Source organism: Rattus rattus, chromosome 7 (assembly GCF_011064425.1).
Source record: "Rattus rattus isolate New Zealand chromosome 7, Rrattus_CSIRO_v1, whole genome shotgun sequence".
In the NCBI taxonomy this organism is placed as follows: Eukaryota; Metazoa; Chordata; class Mammalia; order Rodentia; family Muridae; genus Rattus; species Rattus rattus.
The window spans coordinates 98962075-98974883 of record NC_046160.1 but is presented as its reverse complement, the minus strand read 5'-3'; the positions used below and the strand labels follow the sequence as shown (position 1 = coordinate 98974883).

At 49.7% G+C, this 12809-nt stretch overlaps 1 protein-coding gene across 3 annotated transcripts in view; it reads left to right on the top strand.

The window, feature by feature from the left end:
* Ltbp2 (latent transforming growth factor beta binding protein 2) overlaps positions 1 to 12809 on the top strand; it is a 92385-nt gene that overhangs the window by 10481 nt on the left and 69095 nt on the right. For all 3 annotated transcript variants that reach the window (XM_032908140.1, XM_032908142.1, XM_032908139.1), the window contains exon 3: positions 11004 to 11256. In XM_032908140.1, the coding sequence (XP_032764031.1) occupies positions 11004 to 11256 (253 nt within the window). The remainder of the gene's footprint in view (positions 1 to 11003; positions 11257 to 12809) is intronic.

Below are 12809 nucleotides of genomic sequence, written 5' to 3'. Positions count from 1 at the left end.
CTCCGCAGCTAGCCTGCTCCTCCCTCCCAAAGTCACCGGAACTTGGGGAGCCACTGTATCTCTGGCTGCCACATTTGCTGTATCCCCAGTTCCTCCCTCTACCTTGGTGGGGTCTGGAATGGGGCCATCGTTTCCTCCCTTGGTCTTGGTATCTGCCTTTATTTTCTGTGGCCTTGCCAGCTCTTCTGCATGATTCATGTGTTTATGTATTTGTGGAGGCAGATGACTGAGGGGAAGGGCAATAGGATGTGAGATGGCTATCCTGTTTATAGCTGCTGATTTGGGGAGATCATTCCGTTTTCTCACACCAGCTCACCCGTCTCCATACAGCTGGGGAAGGGGCTGCAGGACCTCCCCTAGCCTTCCTATCTTATCTTAACCCGAAGACAGAGTCTGGGTCCACTCTGGGGAGGATAGAAATAATTCCCTGCAGTGGCTGAGGGAGGGCCCATCTCTAAACCCCAACTCTTGCAGTAAGATTCAGATTCCGGCCAAGATCTAAGGAGATGGGTGTTTGAACTCCAGTTTTGGATCCTTGAGCAAGTAACTAGCTCCCTTTTTAATCAGGTCTTGGCCACACATTGTATTACAGTTTATATAGACTTGCCTTTGGGATTAACAACAATATAATCTATTAATCTCTGAGTATACAACAAGCCATTTATATTACTGATTTTTAAAAATCTTTTATAAAATTATTTTATTTATTTTATTTAGGTGCACTGGTGTTTTGCCTGCATGTATGTCTGTGTGAGAGTGTCAAAAATCTCCTGGAACTGGAATTACAGATAGTTGTGAGCTGCCATGTGGGTGCTGGGAATCGAATCCAGGTCCGCTGGAAAAGCAGTCAGTGCTCTTAACCTCAAAGCCAAATCTCCAGACCTATATTACTGATTTTAATATGATGACTCTCGAGGCTACATTTGATCTTTTACCCACTTTGCAGATGAACCTGGGGAACTGTCCAAGTCAGGGCGTGGGGACTCAACCGTCTGTATATGAATCCGGTCTCTAGCAACCAAGGGCCAGGCCACAGTTCAGACAGCCTGGTGCATGGTTGGCATTAGGCTTTTTTGAGCACAGTCACCCAGAGCCTGTGCTAGGAACCTGCTTGGTAGGTGTGTGGCTATGGACAAGCTATCGAAGCTCTCTGTGTACGGGGTCCTCTCCTGTGTGCTGTGACTAACGATAACTGCTTCCTTCCAGAGTCATAAGGAACACTTGAGGTCATTTACATTAAACATTTCATCCATGGTCTTCTGTGTTCTGAAAGGCTCTTTGTAAAGAGCCTTGGTTTCTTTTACTTTGATTTCTAAGGTCAGGACCCCTGTGTTGTTCCTGGCTGAGCTGAGAAATCCCTTTCTGTTGTCCAACTCCTATTATCCCTCCCAGAAGCCCTCCCTGTAGCTCAGGGGATTAATGACGGAGTCCTTTCTGGGCAAGCATTTGCTCCTGACTTCTTAGTCCACAGCCTCTACCTTGTATGATTGGCACCGGAACAATATTCCTTCTGATTCTTATCTCAGTCCTATAAGGGACCCTGTTTCTCTTTTTCTGGGCTCCACTTGGCTTCCGTGATGGTGCCTGCCCATGTCCACCCATGTCATACCTGTAGAAGGCTCCCAAGTAGGAAGGCTCCAACTTTAGACCCAGAATCCCCCTATGAAAACCCCTGGTGCCAATCTCTTGATAGCATGGTGATGTTAGGCAAGTTTATGACCAACTAGGTAAACCTCAGTTTCCCCATCTGCCAGGGTCGGTAATAGTACCTATAATAGTAAGAAGAAGAGGTGATACAGAGAAAGCAGGATGTAGGCACTGTCTAACAAACACTGGCACTAGCGGATGTTTACAGACACCCACAGCCAGACTTCTCCCTTGACCTCCAGGCTCTGGAGTCTGCTGCCTCCCTGTCTGCTCATATCCGTGGCCATCTACTCTGGATGTCTGTATACGTCCACTGGCCGTTCTTTCTCTAACCCATGAGTGAATCAGCTTACCTTGTGCTGTGAGGTCCCCAAACCAGTGTCCCTTCTTAGCCTGGGCTCGTAACACTTATCCCGATTCACATAATTTGCCTGGCTCCTGAGTTTGCCCTTGTCTACAGCAAACGACACCCTGGGGCTCTGCCTCCACTCACTGCCTTGACTGCCTGGCCTCTGTCTTCTTCCCTGTCTCTACTACGCCTCCCTCCTCAGAGGAGAAGCCTCCAACCACTCTGCTTAGAGCTGTCCGTATCAGCTTCGTTTTTCTGGATCTTGGTCCCTTCCCTGTTCCCTCCATGGCTTCACATCCTGATTTCTGTTCCTCTCGTCCTCTGTTTCTGGGGATTCCTTTGGAAGTTCCGTGAAGGAATGGGCACAGTCGGTCTTCTTTACCATCCTACGAGGGCAGTCAGTATTGGATGCACAACTGTGTTCTAGATAAGGACCCAGCGGGACAATGGTAACAGCGCCTGCGTCCGAGTGGTTAGGATTCAGTGATGGGAAGGTATCACTTTCCTCCACACGCTGCCGTGGAGGTACCAAGAGCAGACAGCTACCTGTCAATCATCGAACTGTCTTGCTGCTGCTTTCCAGGAAGAGGCTCAGCCCCGATAGCACTTGCTCTGCTCATTACTGTCTCTCCTCCCTAGAGACCCTGCTGAGACTGACATCTCCAAAGCCCTGGTTTCTCTCAACCACGTCAAGGTTGGGGGAAATGTATATACCCTGAAGTCTCCTTCCGGGTACCTGCTGTGGCTGGTGGGAACTGGGGCAGCTGTCTACCCCAGTCCCTGGCCTTCGGCCTCAGAGTGGCCCAGCATCTTAGCATTTGTTAAAGCAATTAACAGGGCGGTCCAGGCCTAGAGGCTGGGGCCAAAGTCTGACTCACACCTTCCCTTCCTCCCCTCCAGCCGCCAAACGGTAGAGGCCCACTTGGCCTGCCAGACGGCGTCTGCACAGTGTGTGCAAGGGGCCAAAAATGGCATCTTTCTCTCATTAGAGGCTTTTATGTGAATACAACTGCTATTTTGGAGTCTGGTGCTTGGCGGGCCTCTGAGCCCCAGTGCTGTTTGCAGCAGTTCAGAGAGCAGTGGCCTAGCCCAGCTGTGGTGTGAGCAGGGGCAAGGATCTGGAGCCTACAGCCCTGACTTCTTTCTCTATAGCCTGGAGGGTCAGACCAAGGTTCTGACAGTTACTGTCCTCCTCTTGGGGCTTAGGTGAAAAGGATGTGTTCATAGAAGGTTGGGGTCTCTGCTTTTAGACCCACGGTATTGCCCCCAACCCCATAAACACATTCTAAAGGTGGGGTGCTCAGGGAGGGTCTGGGGCAAGTGCTGCGAATGGGGCTGTAAGTGGTCAGATCTTTAAAGTCTTCAGGGTGCGAAGGAATTTAGTAGCATAGGGGGCAGGTCGTTAGAGCCTCTGGAAGCAGAATACAGGAAAAGCCGAGGGCTTGGTTGTGGTGGAGCTGTTCCTAAAAGCCCGTGCCTCACCTCACAGGCTGTAGGGAGAGAAGGAAGAGAGCTCTGGGATCCAGAAGAAAGAAATAATGACAAAAGCTTTTATCAGGGAGGTCGGGTGTGAAGAGGGCTGTAGTACACGTTCCCGCACCTTAGCCTAAGTCTGGCTGACGGGAACGGGGCGTGGCTAAGAAATTCGGAAGCCATCTTCTTGCCCCTACCCGTTGCTGTTCTTAAGCTGTCCAACCTGAAGGAAATGTTCTGTGCCTTGCCGTCCAATATGGTCACCACAAGCCACATGTGACTAGTAAACACTTGAAATGTGGCTAAATGAGAATGAGGAGTTGAGTTTTAAGTTTTATTACACCTCAGTCCAACCCATTTGCACGTAAATAACTGCATACGGCTCACAGTTACCGTACTGAGTTACATTGCGCAGGCAGTAACAGCGCAGACGGTGTCATCTGGCAGGATCTGTGTGTAGAGGGGGAATCCGCAGCCTGTTTGCTGAACAAGACTAAGTAAGGGTGGACAAAGTGCCTCTGAGAGGTGAGAGGTACCCAAGGTCTCACAGTCAGAGGTGGCTGAGCTGGCTTAAATCACATCAGTTTGACCCCCAACTTCCTGACATTTCTTCTAACAAGTAGCTGATGGCTGGGGACCTTAGGGGCGTAGCATCTGTTTATACTGTGAGAGCTGTTTCTAGAACCTTCCCCCAGGCCTGCCTGTTCTGAGTTTGGTCTCCTTCCAAAAGTAGGTGTTTTGTGTGGAAAGTCAGAGTATCTTTGCCCAACTGTTTGGAGCAGAATAGGGAGTTACTAGGGGCACGGACAAAAAAGGAGGGGGCGGTGTCCAGAAACAATGTTTCCATCCATTTCCGGCTTTCTTTCTTTTTTTTTTTTCTCTCGGAGCTAGACATTTCTGGCTTTCAAAGCAATTTCAGGAGTCTTTGTTTCCTTCCCTCTTTTTGGCATCCTGCTAACTCTGTAGAGAGCTGAACTCTCCACGTACCTAAAGTTGAGTGAAGAAGAGAGGGCCAGGGGAAGGTGGAAAAGGGCAGGGTTCCAGAAGAGTCCAAATTATGAATGGCTAGAGAAGGCACAGCCTCTGGCTACACAAGTGCTGCCCTCCAATGAGGAGAGGCTACATGTGCCCCTGTTGAATCTACCTTCAGAGGGCTGAGGCAGTAACTGGTAAGTCTCCACCAGTAACTATACCAAAGAACGGCCAGAGTCTTAGAACTCACACGAGGTTACTTTCTCCAGTGCAAGTTTTAATCTCTCTACAACGTGCAAAATCGGATGTTTGAGGTGGGTATAAAAGTCCACAACCAGACAGTGTCAGTGCACACCTTTAATCCTAGCAGTTGGGAGGCAGAGGCAGGAGGATCTCTGTGAGTTTGAGGCCAGGCTAATTTACAGAGTGAGTACCAGGACAGCCAGGGATAAACATTGAAACCCTGTCAGGAAAAACAAAAGCAAAACAACAATAACAACATTACAAACTCCACTAAGGCTGGCGTTTCTCCCTTCAGCTGACACAGCCTTGCCTGGAGCTGTTTCTCCTTAGGTGCTTAGCAATCTGCTTTTTGCTACTTGTAAAAAAACCCCTGCTACAAGCCAGGGGTTCTGAGCTGGCCTTTTGCTTTTGATACATTTGTAATCTGTGCTCATTTATTCCTGCCAGTCTCCTTTAAACACAGTCACTGCTCTCACCTCTCAGGGTGACACTAGATTCCATGCATTGGTACGATATCAAAAAGACCTGCGAGATGGCTCAGCTGGTAAAGGCTTGCCACACAAGCCTGATGACCTCAGTTTGATCCCCAGAACCCAATAAAGACTGGAGAGAACCGACTCCTTTGACCTCCATACTTGCACCCCACCATACCATATACATACACACTGAACGTACATAACAATAGAGACGGAAGAGTCAGTGTATAATGACTGGATTTTCATTTTCCCAAATGGAGGGAATTGGGGGAATTAAAACAGAACCGCCATATGCTACCACCTTTAATTAAAGACACCATTTTAGGGGCTGGGGCGATGACTTGAGGATAAAGTGCTAGTTGTGTAGCATGAGGACCAGAGCTTAGTTCCCAGCACCAGCAGAAATGCAGGATGGTTGTGACAGCATGCGTGCAATCCCATGCGTCAGACATGTGGGCTATGTGGAACACGTTGTCGAGTTAGCCTAGCCACTAACTCTAGTGGTGAACTCTAGGTTTTTGGGGTGAGAACCCCTGCTTCATTCTAAGGTGCACTGTGATCAAGGAAGACACCCATTCTCCACCTCTGGCTTCCACGTGCATGTACACAGTACACACATGTGTACCCACACACATGTGGACACATGTATACATGCCAAGAGAAAATTTAAAAGAGCATTTAATGTGCATATACACACAACCAGTAAAAACTGCCAGAACTTTCCTTTTCTTAGATGGGCAACTGAAGCCACCATTGTGGATCATTTAGGGGTGCCTTTGTAGGAGAGGAAAAGGGGAGTTCGAGATCCAGTCTCACAACACATGTGATTGGCCCAGGGCAACCCAGACACTGCAATGTATTACATGCCGAGACTTATGGAAACCACAGAAGGCAGGCTGATGACAGCTGGTCCACAGCTCAGACGCTCCCGACATGGAAGGTCTGCCTCAGCCAGCTGGGAAAGGTCACCTTCCCAGGAAGGTGTTTATCTATCAACACAGCTGACTGCTCTGGAAGTCTTATGATTTTCATTTATGATGATATACTAGACAGAGGAAATGATATATCCAGTTTCCCTCCTGATTGCCCATTCCCCGTGAGCTGTTCACTGGGTCAGTCCAACACCGCCATGAGAATGGCATTCCTGGCTGAGAAAAGCCCTTCCAGAAGCATCGGGACCCCTACCAGGTTGGGGCTTCCTCTGTGTAACCTGCTCTCACCTAGCTGTGTAATGTAACCCCAGTGTTGTCATGGCAGCCTTGGGAAGAAGGCAGAATCAGAAGTGAGGGGTGGAAAGAGGCAGAAAGAGGCTACTCAGGGGCTTAGCTTGCAGGGCTGGGCATCTCAGATTTCCAGAGAGTGAAAGATGTTATCATTTACACCAGTAGCAAGTGGGTCGTCCTTGGGACTCAGAAGAGGAGGGAGGGTAGAAGCTAAGTTGTTTTACATCAAAAGCCACCTTTGAGGCAGGGGTCAGAGGTTGAGCTGCAAGATCCTCCTCTCACATATACCAGGCTTTGGGTCTCTGCTAGATGAGAGGGGTAGGTCCACAGGACCTCTCCATTCCTAAACAAAAACCAGGCTCAAGATGTACCCAGGCATATCTGCCTTCCTGTGTTTGCCTGCTGAGCTGGCCCTAGCAGATAGTGTCCGTGGCTGAGATGGTGGTGATGGGGGCCCAGGCAGGTGCTCATGGGGTAGCTCGTTATATTCTGGCAAATGGATGATGGCTAGGCTTTGCCCAAAATCTGTGGTGGCAGTTTGTGCTTGGGAAAGGGGGTCAGGGACCTGACAGAAAGGGACACGGAAGCACCAAAAAGATGTCTTCACCGTAAGATCTAGCCCATGTTCAGAATCCTTCAATTGTTCCTCTGTTAATTCCTGTGGTGGTTTGAATAGGTTTGACCCCCATAGATTCATTTCTGTGAATGCTCGGCTATAGAGAGTGACACTAGGAAGTGTGGCCTTATGGATGGAGGTTTGATCTTGGAGGAAGTACATCACTGTGTAGGTGGGCTTTGAGGTCTCCTGGTACTCAGTGAGGAAGAGCGCCTCCTCCTGGCGGACGGCAGAAGACAGTTTCCTCCTTGCTGCTTGTGGATTAAGATGTAGAACTCTAAGCTCCTTCCCCAGCACCACTCTGCCTGCACACTGCCATGCATTATGCATTGCCACCGTGATGATAATGGACTAAACCTGTGAAACTGTAAGCCAGCCCCAATTAAATGTTTGCTTTTATAAGAGTTGCCTTGGTCACGATGTCTCTTCACAGCAATAAAACCCAAACTAAGACACTCTCCTTACTGCCTACTGATCCGGCAGCCTGGCCTCTAAATACCCTTGCTGGGCAGGATCTCCAATCATCTCATCCTCTGAATGGCCGGTCAGCGTCACTCAGGAAACTTTCCCTAACTATCACTCTGTCCAGCTCGAGTAATAGGCTCTGGCCAACATCACACTTGTTCTGTGGACCCGTGTGTCCTTTCTACATAAGTGTACAAGAGACATTTTCTATCACACCTCAGACCTCACAAGCAGGCTGGCACACATCTTCCCTCATAATTTGAAACTTACCGTGTGACTTTAGAAGGGCAAACAGGCCTCCATTACCCATCAGGGCCAGCCTGGGTCAACCTGGGAAGTGCGGTATCCCCAGGCCTGAGTTTCCAATGGCCCCTTTGATGTATAGTTTGAATCCAACCCATCCTTTTGTCTTATCAGCTCCAAGACTAAGCTCGGAGGTGGTAGGAACAGAGAGTCTCTCAAGTCACGCCGGGAGTTGGTGGGAGTTGAAGCGTAAGGATGGGCTATTTAGGGAAGGATTTGAGTGCTAGCTCTATTATCTAGCTAAGTGACCTTAGGCAAGTCCCTTAATCTCCCTGACTTTCAGAGGCATTGTGGGTAAAATAGGAATCATAAGTATACCTGCTACACAGGACCGTAGCGAGGATTAAATAAGATTGCGCATGTATTGGCACCCACTGGAGAGTAGCTAAGAAAGATAAGACCGTGCTGGGAGTTAAATGGATTGCACTCCTGAGGGCTGACTGTACAAATGGGGACGGAGAGGTGCAACATGAAAACCCACCCGCTGGATGGGCTCAGTCAGTGGTCTGTTCAAAAAGGAGGCAGCAGGGCAGTCACTAGAGCAGGGGAGGTGACTCTGAGGGAAGAGTAGCGCTTAGGCAAGCAGCCAGGTTAGGGAGCCAGAAAGCGGGTTCAGCCAGAGCGGGCTGACTTAGAGTGTTGTTCGTGAGGTCAGAGTTGGGAGGTCTTTAGTTGCCAGTGTGTGTTTGTATTCTAAGGACACTGAAAGTTCCCAAGAGGGAAATGGCATATGCTAGGACCTTGGAGAGTGTGTTAGCCAGAGTCCATTAGACTAGCAGTTATTAATCTGTGGGTTGAGACTCCTTTGGGGGATCTGCATGTCAGATAGCCTGCATATCAGTTATTTACATTATGATGCATACAGTAGCAAATTATAGTTATGAAGTAGTAACAAAATAATTTTATGGTCAGGGGTCACCACACATGAGGAACTGTGTTAAAGGTTCGCAGATTGGGAAGGTTGAGAACCACTGTTCTAGAGGAACAGAGTGTGTGTATACATATATATATATATATATATATATGTATTTTTATTTATAAAGGATTTATTCAGTTAGCTTGCATGATACTGTCTGGGAAGTCCAACAATAGCTGTCTTCACACTGGAGAGAAAGACAGCCCAGAAGCCGCTCAGTCTGTGAGACTGGGTGCCTCAGTTGTCCCTATTTGGCAGTGAAGGTCTAGAGGATCCCTGGGGACCACTGGTCTTCAGTCCACGCTGGGTTCTGATGTCAGCCGCAGAGTTCAGGAGCTTAAGACACAAGCTGTAGCGATGAATCCTGCCCGCATGACAGACAACAGGAAGGCAAGCAGGTGAAACCCAAAACTTTACCCCCCGGCCTCCTTATACCTGGCTACCACCAGAAGATCTACCCACTTGGAGGGTCTTCCCATTTCAAAGAACTGGACCCAGAATGTGGTCAGAAGCTTATCTCCTCCAACCTGCAGAGGAGACTCACGTATTGGCAGCGGTGGCAATCCTGACAACCCAGCAGACAACCAAGATTAACCATCGCAGAGTTCCCTCTAAACCAGCCTGTGGTTAGAATGTGGAATTCTTCTCCAAAAGATTTCCCATGAACCCCTCCCCACAGGCATGTGGTCAGAGTAGGGGTATCTGATGGTTTCCAACTCACTTAGAATGACTGGGGCTCTCTGTTTCCTCCTCAACCCTGAGTGACCTTGGTTACTCCCTTCGCCTGCACTAGCTTATGGCCTCCATGGACTCCATGATCTTTTCCCCAGCGTGCCACCTTCTTTCTAGCCTCCCAGAGACTGCGCTTGCCTCTGGAAGTTCACTCTGATCTTTCTAGTCTACTCCCACCGGACTACTCCTCTCTCTTCAGTGAAGTGTCGGACTACTTCATCTGAATGACCTGGAACATCATGTCTCCCTTCCGTCTGCCTGATACTACATCCTGTTGTTCTTTTGCTCCCTGTTAGCCTCCCTCATGTGTGCAAACTGCATAGGAGAGATGTCTTAGTCTTTGTGGTGGAGCCCTCAGAAGGGCTCAGCAACTACTTACTGAGTGAATGAGAGGCAGGTGGGTGAGGCCTTGCTTTAGAATACCCAGAATGACCTAGACCACGGCCAACCCTGTTCTCTAGGGAGGTCCAGGGAGGAAGAGGTCTGGCTTTCCATCCCGATGTGGGCCTCTGTGGGGATTCCGGGTGGCTGCTGATTACTGGGCATGACTCTGGATTTGGTAGGTTGGTAAAGGCCAGTGGAGAGAGGAACCATGAGAGGACTGGTGGCTACTCACGGTGAAGGCTTACAGCCATGATTCTTACCCTTCCTAATGCTGTGGCCCTTTGATACAGTTCCTCATGTTGTGCTGGCCACAACTATAAAATTATTTTGTTGCTACTTTATAACCACTGTTTTGATAGTTATGAATCCTAATGAAAATGTTTATATTTTCCAATGGTCTTAGGTGGCCTCTGTGAAAGGGTCGTTCAACCTCCAAAGGGGATGAAACCCATAGGCTGAGAACCTGCTTAGAGGAGGAAAGCCAGTTTCTGCCTCCACTCTGTTTCCAAGATAGGCTAGGACCTGCTAAACAGAATCATCCCAATGCCCACGCCAGAATCCTACCTTGCTGAGCCAGGGATTAGAAGTAGGCCCATCAGAGGATACAAACAGATACGGGTGTGCTATCTTGAGACTCCCCCAGTCTCTTAGGCCCATCCTTGGGATTCACCAGAAACAGGTCTAAGCTACCTAGCTCATAAGTGACAGAAACCACTCTTAGGCTCTTGGGCTAATGTTGAACCTTTCCCATACGGACATCATTCATTCATTCACTCACTCACTCAATGTTTATTGATAATCTACTCAGTAACAATCGTTATTTTTAAGTTCTGAAGCTACCAGAGGACACAAAATAAAATGTCCGTAATTGCGTTTCTCTAACCCAATAGGAGTGGACATTTAAGCCTAAATATGATACCGGTGGTTCTTTCCCTTCCGGTGTGTCCTTCTGGTAGTGTGGTAAAAGCCCATGCCACAACTCCTGTTCAAAACTCAAAGGCATACTCATCCTGGAGACCTGAGGGTAACAGGGAGAGAAATGGTCCTAGAAGCCTCCTGAGGGTAGGTAGTGAGCTTCCCATGCCCGTGAGGAGTTGGGCAAGGTCCTCTCCCTGGGGCAGAGCCCCTAGAGTGTAGATGGTGGGTGACTCATGGCCTCACAGGACTTGGCCCTGCTATCATTGCTCTCTCCCTGTTTCCTCAGCTGTGTGTCAGCCTCCCTGTCAGAACCGGGGCTCCTGCAGCCGGCCCCAGCTCTGCATCTGCCGTTCTGGCTTCCGTGGGGCACGCTGCGAGGAGGTCATCCCTGAGGAGGAGTTTGACCCTCAGAATGCCAGGCCTGTGCCCAGACGCTCAGTGGAGGGAGCACCTGGCCCTCACAGGAGCAGCGAGGCCAGAGGAAGTCTAGTGACCAGAATACAGCCGCTGCCACCACCACTACCACCACCTCCATCTAGGTAAGTCTCCTCCTAGGGGTGGGGAGGGCAGTGGGACAGGTGCTCCTCAGTAAGGAGGCAACAATGCTAACACCCGTGTCACTGGTCTGTGAGGACTGCAGCACTGAGCGCAAGTTCTCTACAAACCCCACTTTATCCTTATCCCTATCACGGCTCCTCCAACTCTCACTTTCCTTCCTCCCCAGTGTTCTCTGTAGTGTTGGTATGGTCCTTCACGCACGCAGGCACGCAGGCACGCACGAGACAGAGAGAGAGAGAGGAGAGAGAGAGAGAGAGAGAGAGAGAGAGAGAGAGAGAGAGAGCGAGAGAGAGCGAGAGAGCGAGAGAGCGCGCGCGAGAGCGAGAGCGAGCCCATTCTGTCCACTCACCACCAAGCTTCTATTCTAGAAGGAAGAGGAGGTACCTGTGGGAAAAGTGAATAGTATAAAATGAGGGAGGGGGAGGGGCAGGCAGCAATCCCTGCCCCACTTGCCCCACCTGCTCTGCACCCAAATCTTGCTAGACCTTTTTCTAGCTTAGGATGGGAAATCTGAACTTGGTAAACTGGTCCCTTCCATGTTTGCTCTGAGCTTTTAGGTTGGTTTTTCCATTCGTTTCCACTTAGGGAGTTTTTTTCTGAAATGTTGCAACCAACCTTGTCTTGCTGAACCAAGGGGAAAACCGATTTGTCCTCTCTGAGCCAAGATAACTAGAGGGAGGGGGAGGCTGATGTTGAGGTCAGGTCCTTAGCAGGAAAGGTTGAGAGAGACCTGTTGAGAAGCAGGAAGAGGAGGAGATGTCCAGCAAGTCTGAGGTCATGAGCAGCAGGCAGGCTACTCTAAGCTAGCAAGGTTGAACACCCAGACATGTGCTTTCAACGCCAGCCAGAAATAGGGAAAAAGGAACAATGAGCTCAGCTTGAGGCTTACGGCACTCAGGGATCAAAACCCAACAGGCACCTATGGCCAAGACTCGCAGATGTTAGGGCAGAAGCAAGGGTCTGAGTGGACAACACAGAGGGTCTGGGATTAGCTGTGAGCTGGTGGGCGGGGCCTGGCCCTTGCACTCATTGCTATAGGCTGTGGGTGGCAAGCGGATAGGGTCCAGCTTGAGGACTGTGTTTCCCTCTGTAGAGCTTTTCACTCTTCCTCCACATAAGCCACTCCTTGAACCAGGAACACTCTGAGAGTAAAGGCATAAGCACATTGTCCCTAACATCTAACCATGCCTGACACACTAAGTGCTCCATCAATCTGTAAATAACGACTGCAGGGCACGTCTTAAGTTGTGTATGTTCTGTATCCTAGGAGACTGTCTGTGGCGCAGGACCTATCAGAGGCCAAGGTCCTGGGTGAGGGCTTCAGCCCACAGTGGGGCCATCCTCCCGACTCTCATGGGCTCTTGGGCCAGACGCTACTGTGATGTCCTTAATGCACTGCAGTGTCTAGGCCGGTCCCATCCCGTTCTGCCTGAGGCCTCTCTGCATGAAATCTGGGAGAGAATAAGCACCCCACTGTCGGCCGCTGTCCACCCAGCTGTGTTTTGCTTTGAGAAGCCAAATCCTGCATGCCTGG